Source organism: Bubalus bubalis, chromosome X (genome assembly GCF_019923935.1).
Source record: "Bubalus bubalis isolate 160015118507 breed Murrah chromosome X, NDDB_SH_1, whole genome shotgun sequence".
Taxonomy (NCBI): Eukaryota; Metazoa; Chordata; class Mammalia; order Artiodactyla; family Bovidae; genus Bubalus; species Bubalus bubalis.
In genome coordinates, this window is record NC_059181.1 from 83456905 (window position 1) to 83472673 (window position 15769).

Below are 15769 nucleotides of genomic sequence, written 5' to 3' on the forward strand. Positions count from 1 at the left end.
CAATTACTGACTCAATGGACATGAATTTGAGCAAACTCCGGGAGAAAGTGAAGTACAGGGAAGCCTGGCGTGCTGCAGTCCATGCAATTGCAAAGAGTCAGACATGACTTAGCCACTGAACAACAATAAATTCAATGTCCCTTGAATCCAAAATCACTAACTGAGTGTGGGTGATACAAATACTAGTGAAAATTCTGTAACTAAATAGTTGTATAACCCTAGATAATTACATCATCTTCCTAAAGTTTTAGGGTCTGAGTATACTTGCTATCCAGAGAAGGCAATGGCACCCCACTCCAGTACTCGTGCCTGGAAAATCCCATGGACAGAGGAGCCTGGTAGGCTGCAGTCCATGAGGTTGCTAAGAGTTGGACACGACTGAGCGACTTCACTTTCAATTTTCACTTTCATGCATTGGAGAAGGAAATGGCAACCCACTCCAGTGTTCTTTCCTGGAGAATCCCAGGGACGGGGGAGCCTGGTAGGAGGCCGTCTATGGGGTCGCACAGAATCGGACATGACTGAAGCGACTTAACAGTAGCAGCAGCATACTTGCTATCTCTCTTCTAATTCTCAAAATTTATGTTTGACCTTCCCCCTTGATTCTTTCTTTCCAGAAACGCCTTCTCTGTATCCCATCATCTTGTATATGAGATGGCAGCCTCCAGGACTATCAATTTCTGTAGAGGTATTTACCGAACTGTGTTTACCTACAAAAGTCAAGCAGGAGGAACTAGAAGAGGAAACTATAATAAAGGTAGCATTGGGCTATTACATTTTTGGCCACACACAGACTGGATCAACAGAATTATGATATTCAAGTACCCTATTTTTCATCACTTTCAATCCAACAACCATATGGTTCACTCTTAGTGTTGTACATTCTATGGGTTTAGATGAGTGTATAATGACATGTGGGCTTCCCTGGTGGCTCAGTGGAAAGAATTCACCTGCCAGTGCAAGAGACACAGGTTCAGTCTCTGGGTCAGAAGGATCCCCTGGAGAAGGAAATGGCAACCCACTCCAGTATTCTTGCCTGGAAAATCCCACAGAGGAGCCTGGCAGTCTACAGTCCATGGGGTTGCAAAAGAGTAGGACATGACTGAGTGACTAAACAACAATGTAATGACATGTATCCATCATTATGGTAGCATACAGAATATTTTCTCTGCCCTAAAAATCTCCTGTGCACCACCTATTCATCCCTCCCTCCACCCTGCCCCTCAGCCTTTAATAAGATTTTAAAGACAACTGATTTCTATCAAAAAAAGAACTTTACATTGCTTCAAGTATACTGCCCTTGAAAACTCTCAGGAGCTAGTCTTTTGAGGTCCCCAAACACACTGTGCTAATTGTGGTCTTGGTTCCTCTGCTGATGCAATACTTCCTTCGTGATTCCCATGGATTTCATTCTCTAGCTTAGCTTCTGCAATGGTTTTAAAATTTAGCACTTATTTATATATTGTTTGGTATTATTCTCTCACTGTCATGTGCTAATCTGTATCTCCAAACAGTAGCCCCAACCAAATTTGTATCTTATATTCTAGTTCTTTACCAGCTGAGCCACAAGAGAAGCCCAAGAATAACAGAATTGGTAGCCTATCCCTTCTCCAGGGGATCTTCCTGACCCTAGAATCGAACCAGGGTCTTCTGCATCACAGCAGATTCTTTACCAACTGAGCTATCATTTCAGGAAACCTGGATTTGATTCCTGGGTTGGGAAGATCCCCTGGAGAAGGTAAAAGGCTACCCACTCCAGTATTCTGGCCTGGAGAATTCCATGGACTGTATAGTCCATGGGGTCTCAAACAGCTGGACACGACTGAGTGCCTTTCACTCACTCATTCTAGTTCTGGGAACACAAATGCTCAATAGATACTGGGCCATCAACTAGTTTCGAACTCTAGGATTGTTTCAAAGGACATCTGTTGAATCATTTGGAAACAGTCACTTGGGACTTACTGATTTTGTATGCTCTGGTCTTGGTGCAATGACTGGTGGGGGCTCATTGTCATCTTCTTCTTCTTCCTCTTCTTCATCTTCTTCTTCAGACACAGGAGGAGCCAAAGGAGGCTCTGATGCTGTTTTTGTACTCTTAGGATAAAAACAAAGACCAGATATTAACTCTTCATTGTTTTTCTTCAGAAATGAGAAAAGGGAGATAAGATATTTAAGCATGTAGGGATAGGAGGGAATTTCATCTTTTACACATCAGCAGAACTGTCTGCTGTTTGGTGGCCAGGACCTGCCCATACTCAGAGATAAATTCAGGTCAGGATTTAAGCACCATAGATTTTTTAAATTCCTTTCATTTTCCACTGAGCTCAAAAACAGTGAACTATTCATGTAACATTTTTGAGTTTTAATGTTTTTTAAATCAATGAATATATTGTAAAAATCAAATTAATTGCCAATAAAGCCTTGAATTTGTACCAGGCAGGTTATCACTGTGTTGACTGCTGACAGTTTATCAATAAGAAAAGGGCTGTTTTGTGCCTAAAGATAAGAGCATGCATCTGGATATGGCATAAACGTGTGTGTGTGTGCTGTCACTTCAGTCGTGTCTGACTCTCTGGGACTCTATGGACTGTAGCCCTCCAGGCTCCTCTGTCCATGGGATTCTCCAGGCAAGAGTACTGGAGTGGTTGCCATGCCCTCCTCCAGGTAATCTTCCTGACCCAGGGATCAAGCCCACATCTCTTGTGTCTCCTGCATTGGCAGGCAGGTTCTTTACCACTAGCGCCACCTGGGAAGCCCTGATAGTACAATAAATATACACAAATGTCAAAATAGCCTCAGATTGAAGAGTAAGTCCCTGAACAGTATTTAGTGTTTAATAACACTAATACCAAAGAAGCTGTGATGGGTGAGAAGCAAATCAGATTCCCACAACTATGGGAGGCATCATTAACTCCATATTAATTATATAGGCATTAGTTTAACAGATTTAGTGACTACAACATTGTTTCTATTTTGATTCCCATCCAGGCTACTAGAAGATGCTGAAACTTGTAAACAATTGAGGCTATGTCTAGAAGGCGTAGTCAATCCCATGAAGTCACATCCTATAGGATAGCTAGGTCTACTGGAAGTGTTTCTAATGCAACAAAAGCACAAGCAGTGTGAAGTACAATCTCCCCCTAAAATCATAAAAAGTACATAAAGTGCAATTCCCCAGTCCTAAGTTACTGAGTCCCAAAGAAGTGATTCAACGTGACCTTAAGGTTCCAAATTTAGTTCATCTGATCAATAGAAACCCACCCTTAGTCAAGTAGTTTAATCAATTATCTCCATCTGGAAATCTGGCCAACCCTTTGAACTCAAGTTGCCTGATGGGAAACTCAGCATCTTCTTACAGAAATACGCACCTCCTGAAAGATAATGTCCTCATCTTTTTGGACACCCACATATCATTCAAAACCTGCAATTATCTTTGACCTCAACCTTTCCTCCAACATCTAATTAGTAACCTAGATATCTCTGGAATTTAAATCTAATCTCTATTCCCACTGCCACTGTCTCACGTAGGCCTACATCACCTCTGGCCTTGGATGCTTGCAATATCTCTCCAGTCGGTCTCCCTTCATCCAGTCTTACCTTCTGTCCTTAATTCCTTCTGAACATGTGTGATCAAATCACTCTTCATAATCTTTAATAACAACTCTCTTGCTCCACAAAACTTCAAGGTTTTCCCCCTATACACTTACTTAGACCAGATTCCTTAGAATACTATTTAAGGGCTTCTATGATTTGGCTCCAACCTAACTTTCAAAGATGACCTCCTATGATTCCTTTTCTTGCATCTTAGTCTTCATTCAAACTCATACCCCTTTGTCCCCTTGCTCTCTTCACTACCCTGCCCTTTATCATGCTTTCCGTTTGCCAAGAATACCCTTCTGTATCTTCACAGATCCAATCGCATCTGAACTTTAGGATCGAGTTCAAATTCCACCTTTTCTATGAAGCATTTTTCTAATTCAACATTCAAAATATGTACCAAGTGCATACTTTGTACTAGGCACTGAACTTAAGCCCTTGAAAAGCGCCTGCTTCCTTTATCCCTCCCCAGATAAAAGGAAGCTCCTTTCTTTGAATTCTCATAGAAAATGGACATATTTTATGGTGTGTAACATGATCCATATGGTACTACGCTTCTTTATGTTCATACTTCTCTTCCCTTACTCGACTGAGCTCTAAATTTCCTAGTTTTGACAAGGAGGCACTTGATAGATACATGTTTTTAAAAGTAAATATCCAGTTGTTCTTAACTCCAAACAGTGAGTTCATCAGTTTCTTTCCTGATCTGATGGAATATTTTGAACATTATGTAGATTTAGTTTTAGTTCTACAAGTAAAACCAATAGAGGCAAGCTAAAAATAAGGCCAATGGACCATCCTAGGAAGTTGGTGTTCAAAATAACCGACCTACCTAAAGAGATAACAACTGTTTGTCAACATATCTATCTTGTATTGCACAATAATGACAGTAATTAAGTCAAGGGAGGTAAAGTATGTGTTGATGATGGAAAGTTGGCATTTCTGTCTTTCCCACTTTGTTATCATCTTCCTTCATGTGCTGTTTTCAATGGAGTCCAGGAAGCTGTCATAGCAAAGAAGCAGCAGGAGGGCAATGAGCAGTAAGAACAGGAGGGCTACATTCTGCTCTGTTCTGAGAATTCTGAGCAAGGCACCAGTACCAGGGCCTCATGCAAGTCTCATGTGTGGAGAGAATGAGTTTTCGTCCTTGTTGCCATATAAAAGCAGCAGCAGTAGTAGCTTACATTTAATGAAGATGTAGTAGGTGCTAGGAAATGTACTAAGTATATTATATGCATTATCATATTCAATAGTCACACATGTTTTAGGAAGCAAGTATTAGTATTCTCAGTTAAGGCTGAGGAAAGAGAGGGTCACAGAAATCAAGCCACTTTCCCAAAGTGGCCTCTGCTTGTAAGTGGAGGAAAAGACTAAACACTTATGTCCAGAGCCTTTATTCTTTTAAGTTTTCTCTTTAGTTGTGGTAAAATAGACATAACATAAAAGTTACCATTTTTAAGTGTACAGTGCAGGAGAGTTACGTATATTCACATTGCTGTGCATCCATCACTGCTATCCATCCCCTGAATTCTTTTCATCACTGAAACTCTGTACCCATTAAACAACACCCCATTTCTACCTCACCCAGCAACCACTTTCTGTATCTATGATACTGACTACTTTAGGTACCTTATATATAGGCAGAATCATGCTATTTTTCTTTCTGTGACTGGATAGTTTCACTTAGCATAATGTCCTAGAGGTTCATCCATCTTGTAGCATATGTAGGGATTTCCTTCCTTTTTAAGGTTGACTAATAATCCATTGTAAGGATATACCACAATGTTTATTCATTCATCTGTTGATGGACACTTGGATTGCTTCCACATTCTGGTTACTGTGAACATTGCTGCTACAAATATGGGTGTATAAATACCTACTCAAGACTCTGCTTTCAGTTCTTCTGGGTATATATCCCGAAGTGGAACTGCTGGATCCTGTGGTAATTTTCTTCTAAATTTTTGAGGAACTGCCATATTATTTGAAAGTCTTTAATTTTCACCAATAATGATTTACTGTACTGCTGTCACACTGACTGCCAGGGTGACATCAAGCAGGCCAGCATGTGTCCTTTATAAAAGGAAGAATGAGCTTGATTATCCATGACTCTGAATAAGCAGTTAGGAAGCTTTCACTAATGCTAATTATAATATTTCACTCTTAAGGAAGCAGGCAGGGCAGGAAATTATTTCTATCAGGTTATCAAAATGAAACTCATACAAAGAGAAGCCTTGTCTAAGACGATTTTCTCTGTATGAGTATTCTTTCAGATACTATAGCACTTTCAAGGCCCTTGAGCTAAGTTCCTTATTTTCCAGTCACTTCTCTGATAAAACTATCTATGGGACCTTTAGTTATCCCCTCCCCACTTCATCTCAGTTTGTTGGAACAGGGGACACCAAAAGATGTTAGTGGTATGGCCTTAGACAAGTTATTTCACCTCTCTGAATCTCATCTGTAAAATGGAGACAGTGATAAGACTTACTTAATTGGGTCATATGCTGAGTGAGAAAAGTCAATCTCCAAAGGTCATATACTATATTATTTCATTTATGTGAAATGTCCAAAATGACAAATCCACAAAATCAGATTAGTGATGCCCTAGGGCCAGGGTGGGGTAGATGGGGTTAACTCTAGGCAGACTTGGGAGACTTTATTGGGGTGATGAAAATGTTCTAAAATTGGATTATGGTGATGGTGGCACAGGTATATACATTTACTAAAACTCATCAAACTGTACACTTTAAAAGGGTGAATTTTATCATTCTAAATTATACCTCTCAAACTATTTTTAAAAGACTCTATGTGTATTTAAAAACTAGTCCTGCACAATTATATTCTGTTGGACCACCAGAAATACCAATCATACAAGACCATTTTCAATTTTTCACTTACCGAAGGATGGGCTGCTATGTATCCGTGTGCGCTTTTATCTGAAAAGTGAAGATAAAGATATTACCTTTGTTTTATAAAGACTGTCTCATTGAGAGACTATGCTCTAAAAAACCGCATGTGTTTGACCAGAAGGAAAATTGTCAATTCAGTATTAAATAGATATCATGACAAATGACATTTTTGTTAAAATAGTTCACACCCTTGCATCATCACATTCTCGCCACCCCATTTTATAGGTTTTAATGAAGGCCTCCAGTGAACTGCACCTATACTGAGCAATGCTGAGATTACCTACTCCTGACTGGTATGACTCTACTCATCTATATTCAGAATTTTTCCTCAGCTTCCTCCTTCCCTCTTCCCCTCCTTCCTTCTTTTCCACTTCCTTCCTTCCTTCCACCCTGCCTTCTTTTCCCCTTCTGCTCCTTCCCTCCCCTTCCTACGCTATTAGTCACAACATGAGAGCATCAAGAAAACACACGGTGAGTTTCAGAATACAGCAGTAACTCAGATACTGTTGAGTTCTAACCTAGTTTTCAGGATCTCATCTTTGTAAGCTGAGAAAATGCGACACATAAAAATGGTTAAAAAGAAGTGGCAACATGGAATAAAGAATAAATTCTGAAATCTGCCCTATGTATTAAAACCAATGCCAAGAGGGAGGGGCTCTTTTTAGCTGGAGCTGTAATGATAGTATTCTCTTCTTCCTTTAGATGTAAAATAATAAATTGCTTTAGAGATGCAATCCAGATTATCCTTTTCAAAATGTAAAATTATTCTTTGGTATATTTCTCCAGTTGTTTATAGTGCAGATTTGGACATCAACGTGTCAGAGGCCAGGTCACATGCTAACAAATGAAGCTGAAATAAGGCAGGAGGAACACAGCCATTCTGATCTCTTATAAATACCAAGACATATGTCTTTTTTGTAAGTCTGATTTTGAGGTCTGATCAAAATAATCCAGCAACCATAAAATTTGTGCTGTGTCATCATGGTACAATTCAATGATCAAAAGGATAAAAAAATAAATTTCAAGAGACCAGGGTTTGATCCAGACTCCTCTTATTTCATGAACACTTCGCAAGGCCTGATCTTAAGTGACTTGAGTGTCTTCACGCCAGTGAAGAGACTAAACAACAATTGTGATTGCTGATTCAAACTGACAACTACTACTTCACTGGAAAATTTCCTTGTTTGAGCTCTAAAATCACTCAAGTACCATAAATCTCCTAACATCAACTTCAATTTCCAACTTATCCTCTGGCTGACTTATGTTGAAGTCATTTGGAGAAGGAGCTTGAACTGTCTTCAAATGCCCTCCAGGCATTCTGTTCTAATCCTAAAGTTCTGAGACTGAAATGACTTCAGTTTTTTGTTTGTTTTGGATGTGTTGCACAGTTTGCAGGATCTTAGTTCTCCAACCAGGGATCGAACCCAGGCCCATGTCAATGAAAGCATGGAGTCCTAACCTCTGGACCACCAGGGAATTCCTTCTCCTTTACTTTTTGATATCTTAGATTTATTCTTACCTCCTGATGTAAAGCTCATGTATTTCTGGTTGTTGACTGTTTCTTTGGAATCATAGAATTTGAGAACATCTAGAACAGCTTGGGGGTTCTTCTTCTGTTCCAGCTTTGTTATGTTGGAGGTTTGGAGTAATCGTGCCCATTGCTCAGGAATTCCCTGTGGACAACCAAAGGGAAAGAATGGCAGCTCAGAACATTCGGCAGCTGCATTTTCATGTTCCAGTAAAGTTCTTCACCAAGAAGCCCATGCTACCTGTAGGATTACACTTGGGAAACTGAAGTTACACTCTAGATTTAAAGTTAGTAACTTAATAATGCAATCATTCTCTTCTCTAATTAAAACACATAGGTAAAACTAGGATCCAACTTAAAAGGGTGGGTGGGAGTATGACTGTGATAGAAAAAAAAAAGCGCATGAAAATCACCTCCATATTAACTCTGCTCATCCATGAAATGATGTTTACGGCTTAGCTTATTTTTTTCTGGCGACTCAGGGCAGACATAGCAAGACTTCTCTAAATTTGTGCACAGCATAGTATCGTTCAGATCAATAGGTTTTATATGTCTAGAATAACATAAGCTGTTTCTGAGCATGTTGTAATCAGAATATCTCTTAGAATAAAAGGAAAGCCTCACCCTTGGTCAGTTCATATTTTGTGATTATGAAATGCAATTTTGGGGGGGTCTAGAACTTTAATATACAGAGGGATTGAGAGGAGACAAAAACAGAATCATGGAAGAGCAATAACCACAGGAGTGCTAAATAGTAAAGGCTGCTTTGGGTATTTTCCCTGCAGCTTTCTCCTCTCCTCCCTCTATCCCCTCCTCCCCGCTTCATTCATTGGCCACATAGAACCTGGGGACTGTGGCAACCAAGCCTTGTGAAAATTTGCAATCATCCAAAGCATTTAGAGCAGAGAGGAGGGAGTACTTGGCACTCTAACCAAGGAGAATTGCAAAGATTACACTGGGAGGTGAGCTTTGCATCCTTTCCTACATGTTCGGCCTATGGATGCCCCCATTTCATAATTATCCAACCTCCAAGAGCAACTTGGAGCAAGAAACAGATACACTATTCCTGAAGTGCATCTAGACACAATTTACGTGGCTTTGTCCTATGAAGTCTCGGCAAAACAATGTGTGACGTGGGCCTCCAGAGTTTGGGAATGACAACAAAAAAGTGAGATAAGCCAAGCAACAACTCTACTGCACACACATGAACCTGCTGCTGCAGTGCTATGACATCTCAAAGAAGCACTTTGATGCAAGCTTCTTTTGGGCCTGTGACGCACCTCTGGGAGCTTCCCTGGGCACATCTGTGAGCCATAGAGATCTGGCTGTAATGGACGTAAATAAAGAAAGAAAAGAAAGTTAAAACAGAATGTGGGACAACTTAGAAGGTGGGAGGAGATGAAACCAATGGGTCTGAATGGGGAGGGGAAATCCCTTCTAAAGCGGGGCGGTTGTGAGAATAGGGAGGCATTGACTACATCAGGGCCAGGGCAGCCTACAGGACAACAGATTCCAGAAAACAGAGAAAACGACAATGTTCCAAAGTTTGGATGCAATAATTCCAGTTTTGGCCAGATGCTTCCTCCATAAATAAGCAATTGTAAGAGTTACCATTACATGGCTAGAGAAATTACTAAAAGGCAGAAACATGAATTTGGAGGAAAGAAGGATGGCATCATGAAAAGCTTCAACAATAATTTGTAAGTCGTCTTTTACAACTGGGTGATCACAGGTAGCCAGTGGCCATGTGATGAACTTACAAATTTCAGTTCCCAATTCTGGTGAACCGTTTTCAGTTTCACATGGGAAGTGTCTGTATGGCTAAAATTCAAAGAAGAGTTATATTGTGATGCTGAATTTAACCTTGACCTCATTAAAGTGATTTTTCTGTATTTTGGAGCTAAAGTCATGGCTGGCTTAGAAAAAACTAGATTAAGGATTTCCCACACAGCCAGACTCTATGTTTGAATTTCTGAGTCATTTAGACCAGGGAAGGGAAACCATTTCATTTCAAACCATATTATGAACAATCTCCATTTTAATGTTGCTGTTCCAAAGTCCCATTTCCCACATAATAAGATCAGATATAAGGTAACAACTTTGTCTAAATAAAGATATTATTTACAACACTACAGAAACATGCTTTGACCCAACTGGTTTGATTTGGGATACAGGTCTTTGATTCCTGGCATTTGGGGTTACTCCAAGCACAGTGAAAAGGACACTTTTACATGCATTCATCACGCAATTTGATGCTAAAGCTTTAAGCCAAAAGTTTGAACTCAGGAGCCCATGCATGATCCCAGTTCTGATTCTAAGTGCAATTAATAGCATTTGGTTAATACTGTAATGGCCAAAGGAGTTATTAAGTGTTACAAAACCAGGTATGCATTGCACATAACCACTAGAGCAGACATCACTGGCATGATCATTACCATAATCATTAGAATATTTGCAGTTACTATACATTCTCATGGCACTTCTAAACTTTTGTGATAATAGTCATATGATCACTAGACAGCAGGAATAACTGCTGTCAACTGCAAAAGATCCTCCAGACAACTATACTTACCATGTGACTATGCTGCTGACATAACGTCTTTTTTCCTTTTTTAAGTTGAGATAAACCAGCTCATCAATGAGACCTAACACTTAAATCTGAATGTATGCCACAAAGGGATGTAAACGGAAAGCCATCTCATTACTCCAAATTGAGGTACAAACCCCAGAAGTTAGATAGCTCATGAAGACCTAGATGTGTGAGCATCAGAAGCAGGATCACATGTCAAGGCCTGACCATGTAGGTAATAACAACTAGATATACATCAAGCTGGGGATTATCCAGTGTAGCCCAGGAGAATGGCAGCATGATACAACAGGCCAAGCATTTATCTTATCAGAAGAAATGATTATTTATATCACTCATACCATTTTTCCCTCTGATTGACTTGAAGCGACCGTCACAGGTCTAGAGGTCTGGAAGGGGGAGTTCTGAAGTATTTGGGACAAAAATGGCAAGATAAAGGGTAAGGACTTGTAATAGTTTCATACCCCAAATCTCACCTCCCAACCTAATTTTAACCTCATGGTCCAAGCATATGATCAAGTGTACAAGGTTTTATGGGCCGATTAGTCAAAGGATAAGCACCAAGCAATACACCAAATCAGTGTCCACATAGTCTAAGTAACAGGCCCTTGGGACACAACTGGACTAGATAGTTCAACCAATTGCTCAAAATTCAACCTCAACAACTGCAGTGGGAAAATTTAGTTATATGTCCCTCCCCCTCCACATGCACACGCACATACACATAATCAATTAGTGGTATGGGGGCAATTAAGACTTAATTCTAAATTCTACCAATAAAATGACTTTTAAAAGCTTATTATCGTTTGGTATTGTTAAAGTCAGTAAATATAAATCACAGGTTAAGATGGTAAAAAAAAAGAATTTGGTATTTAAAAAAAATAATGTGGGGTCAGATAGTTATAAAAGATTATCATGATGACAATAAAGTACATCAGATTTCCAAATTTAGCCTGTGTCTTATCCATATTCAGTGGATTTCTAACAACTGCATCAAACACTTTATTTCAATATTAGATTTTTGAGAAGAGGGGAAAAGTTATTGTTTGGTTTGGTTCAGTTGCATTGAGATGTTTTTCATGATTGGAAAGACTATGCATCACATATTGCTACCCCACACCACTCTGATTGGTTTTTTGGGTTCTAATTGATAGCAAAGTGAAAATGACTGATCTACAGTCAGCAAAATGCTGGTGATTCACTTTCTTTCATTTCCATTCAAAACCCATAAAGAACAAAGGAAAGAAAAGATAGAAAAATTGTATCATGTTGATATATGGCAAAACTAAAACAATATTGTAAAGTAAAAAATAATAATAATAATAAATTAAAAAAAATTGTATCATAAGATGTCAGACAAGTAGGAAAAAGTGGAAAAATATTTAAAAATTGGAAAGGAACCAGATTATATCACATAAGAATAGTGGAGGGGAAATTTTTCACATCCAAAAACAAAAAGGAAGAATAAAAGAAAAGAGAAATATGAAATAAGACAATAAAACAGAAGAAAAGCACATAGAAAACAAAAAGGTCAAAACTGGGGAAGAGAGCTCTTAAATAAGTGAAGTGTTTTAAGAGAAAACTTATAATGATTAAGTGCTTTTACTGTTTCAAACGTCAGAAAAAAAGCATCATCTCTTTATGATTTTTTAAAAATCTAAACTTGTTCAGATTATTCAAAATAACAATATATAAAGATTTGTTGGTTTTGGTGGTGGTGATAATGGTGGTAGCAGTGACAGTGAGGTTATATTTTCTAAGTGTAGCTAACAGAATATTCTCAAATATGGCAAACAACAGAGACTGGGCTCAAATTCAAAGCCATTTAAATAATGTCTCTGATTTCAATGATGAAATTGGTTAAACCATTATCTCAACTTTATTAATGTCAGTACTTCTTAACGTTCTCTTCTACTTGCTACTGAGAACATACAATAAGTTTATATCATTTTACAAGACTAAGATGTTTAATCAATTTCCATTTCATTCTCACACAGCTTTTGCTTGGGGCTAGTGCACTGGGACGACCCAGAGGGATGGAATGGGGAGGGAGGAGGGAGGAGGGTTCAGGATGGGCAACACATGTATACCTGTGGCGGATTCATTTTGATATTTGGCAAAACTAATATAATTATGTAAAGTTTAAAAATAAAATAAAATTAAAAAAATATATAAGAAAAAAAAGATAACTTGTCTGTTAATTTAGAAACATGGTTTGATTCTCTAAATCAAATTAATTTGTTCCTTCTTTTCAAAAATTTAATCTTATGACAAAGTCTACTCACTAACCATCATGTTATGAAATAGGAAATTTACTTATTTAATGTCTAAATTTCTAAGAAGCCAAGAATCAATGAAGATGGTTCTACCAAAGATTTTTTTTCCAGGATGCGTTCAAAATTACTCATTATCTCAAAATGCACATTTTGACTGAGGTCCTTACTAGTATGAAAAAGTACTTGATCTTCCTGAGGACATATTTCTACCCATATCTTTTCCTTCATCCATCTAAAAGAAAAATGCTAGATCTTTAAAAAAAAAAAAAAAACAGGCATAAAATATCATAGATCTGAGATTATGTGCCATTTGGGCACTACCAATATCCAAAGAAAGACTGGATCTATAGCTATAGCCTTCTGGGAAATTCTTATTGGTATTTATTATATATACAAATATTATATATATACAAATATAAAGTAAGTATATAACCACTAAAGCACACAATACACCCATCAATATTTCTTCCTGAAACATGAGGTTTGTTGTTTTGAATGTCTATAAAATATACCTGTATATAAGCCTAAAAGTAAGCTATGTTCTTGAAATCAAAGAGAAAAAAAGGTCAATTTTACAGAGATTTTTGGTTAGTGTGGTTAATTTATCTAGGTAATCCAGGATCCAATGTAAAGCTTGAATTATTCAGATAGACTGTCTTCATTGGCCAAGTTGAGTCAATGGTTCTCTGATTCAGTGATAAAGAACAATGTCAAGTTGAGTCTATCTAGACTATGCTTCCTGTGCCATAGCAAATTAGCATTTTCAATCAAGTTGAAGGCTAACCACAATTAGACATTTTTGTCATGATGAACAAAATAATTTTGCCAATTCTAAAGCCACTCTCTAGTTCCACCTGTGATAGACTAGGCAAAGTCCATCTTCCTTGAAATCACCAAAAACATCAAGTCTGATATTTTGGGACGTGGCAATTCTTCTTTGAAACCGATTTTCACAAAGGAATTTTTTCATGCCTTACAAAACAAAATAAGAAGCTTACTTACAGTGAATTCCCCGGTGACTGCATCAAACCCCACATGAATCGTATGTTCAAAGTCTGAAGGAAGAGAGATCTCTGGGCGCTCTTTCTCTTTCTTCTTATTGGCTAAAGGCAAAATGTTAACATATATTTACTTGGGATAAAGTTTTGGCAGCCATAAGTTGTACAGTTAGGTTCATCAAAATAATTACAAAGCTGAATGACAATTGAGACCAATGCAATTATAACAATACTTAACTCCAGAATTTATAATTTTATATAAGTAAGTGGCTGAGAGTTGGACAAAATGTCAGGTCCAAATAATTTACAAATTTCCAAATCCAATTCAAACAAAACTTGTAGTCAAACTGATTTATATCTTTTACCAGTCTAATGATATAATCAACAGGTATCTAGGTAGATTGTATTTAACTGGCTTTGCTGAATCAAATATCACCTACTAAAGAAGAAATTCATTAGACTCAAGTAAAGCTAACCTTTACTATTAGCAAGAACGAATAGAAAAGTGCTTAAACTATCTATATGTGTTTATCTATAAGTGTTTCTGTGTTAAACTGTAGCTAAATATCAAGTAACTAGAACTTTTAAAATTTACATGTTTACATTACAAAACATATCTTAACAGATGCTTAGTTTTCTGTCAGTGAGAATATTATTGCAAATCAATAATGTTGCAAATTTCTCTTTATCATTAAAAATGTTTTAAATCATATCTTACCCAGAACATTGCTAGTAAAAAAAAAAAAACAAAAACAAAAACAAAAAAAAAGAACAAATTGCTGCTTTTTACTGAATTAATTTCAGGTCATTCCTAGAAACAAAATTTCATGCAAAGATGGACACAATAAAGGACAGAAATGGTATGGACCTGACAGAAGCATAAGATATTAAGAAGAGGTGGCAAGAATACACAGAAGAACTATACAAAAAAGACCTTCATGACCCAGATAAACATGATGGTGTGATCAGTAACCTAGAGCCAGACATCCTGGAATGAGAAGTCAAGTGGGCCTTAGGAAGCATCACTATGAACAAAGCTAGTGGAAGCAATGGAATTCCAGCTGAGCTGTTTCAAATCCTAAAAGATGATGCTGTGAAAGTGCTGCACTCAATATACTAGCAAATTTGGAAAACTCAACAGTGGCCACAGGACTGGAAAAGATCAGTTTTCATTCCAATCCCAAAGAAAGGCAATGCCAAAGAATGTTCAAACTACCACACAATTGTACTCATCTTACACACTAGCAAAGTAATGCTCAAATTCTCCAAGCCAGGCTTCAGCAATACATGAACCGTGAACTTCCAGATGTTCAAGCTGGTTTTAGAAAAGGCAGAGGAACCAGAGATCAAATTGCCAACATCCGTTGAATCACTGAAAAAGCGACGACTGAGCAACTGAACTGAACTAGAAACCTCAAACCAATTCCAATATTTTGTAGCTATTTTTCCATGTCCTTATAAATTTTGTCATCAGATCAGATCAGATTAGTCACTCAGTCGTGTCCGACTCTTTGCGACCCCATGAATCGCAGCACGCCAGGCCTCCCTGTCCATCACCAACTCCCGGAGTTCACTCAGACTCACGTCCATCGAGTCAGTGATGCCATCCAGCCATCTCATCCTCTGTCATCCCCTTCTCCTCCTGCCCCCAATCCCTCCCAGCATCAGAGTCTTTTCCAATGAGTCAACTCTTTGCATGAGGGGGCCAAAGTACTGGAGTTTCAGCTTTAGCATCATTCCTTCCAAAGAAATCCCAGGGCTGATCTCCTTCAGAATGGACTGGTTGGATCTCCTTGCAGTCCAAGGGACTCTCAAGAGTCTTCTCCAACACCACAGTTCAAAAGAATCAATTCTTCGGTGCTCAGCCTTCTTCACAG

The 15769-nt window shown here is 38.2% G+C and overlaps 1 protein-coding gene across 12 annotated transcripts in view; it reads right to left on the minus strand.

Annotated features, from left to right (window-relative positions):
• The window catches only part of PAK3 (p21 (RAC1) activated kinase 3), a 129249-nt gene that overhangs the window by 64418 nt on the left and 49062 nt on the right, over window positions 1-15769 (minus strand). For 9 of the 12 annotated variants that reach the window (XM_044937502.1, XM_025277331.2, XM_025277330.2 and 6 more), the window contains 5 exons: window positions 13897-13997; window positions 9312-9356; window positions 8023-8176; window positions 6493-6530; window positions 1963-2094 (listed from right to left, as the gene is read on the minus strand). In XM_044937502.1, coding sequence (XP_044793437.1) covers window positions 1963-2094; window positions 6493-6530; window positions 8023-8176; window positions 9312-9356; window positions 13897-13997 — 470 coding nt within the window. Of the gene's footprint in view, window positions 1-1962; window positions 2095-6492; window positions 6531-8022; window positions 8177-9311; window positions 9357-10959; window positions 10978-13896; window positions 13998-15769 lie in introns of those variants that run through there. The other 3 variants (XM_025277335.1, XM_006062134.2, XM_044937503.1) reach the window with 2 other exon arrangements.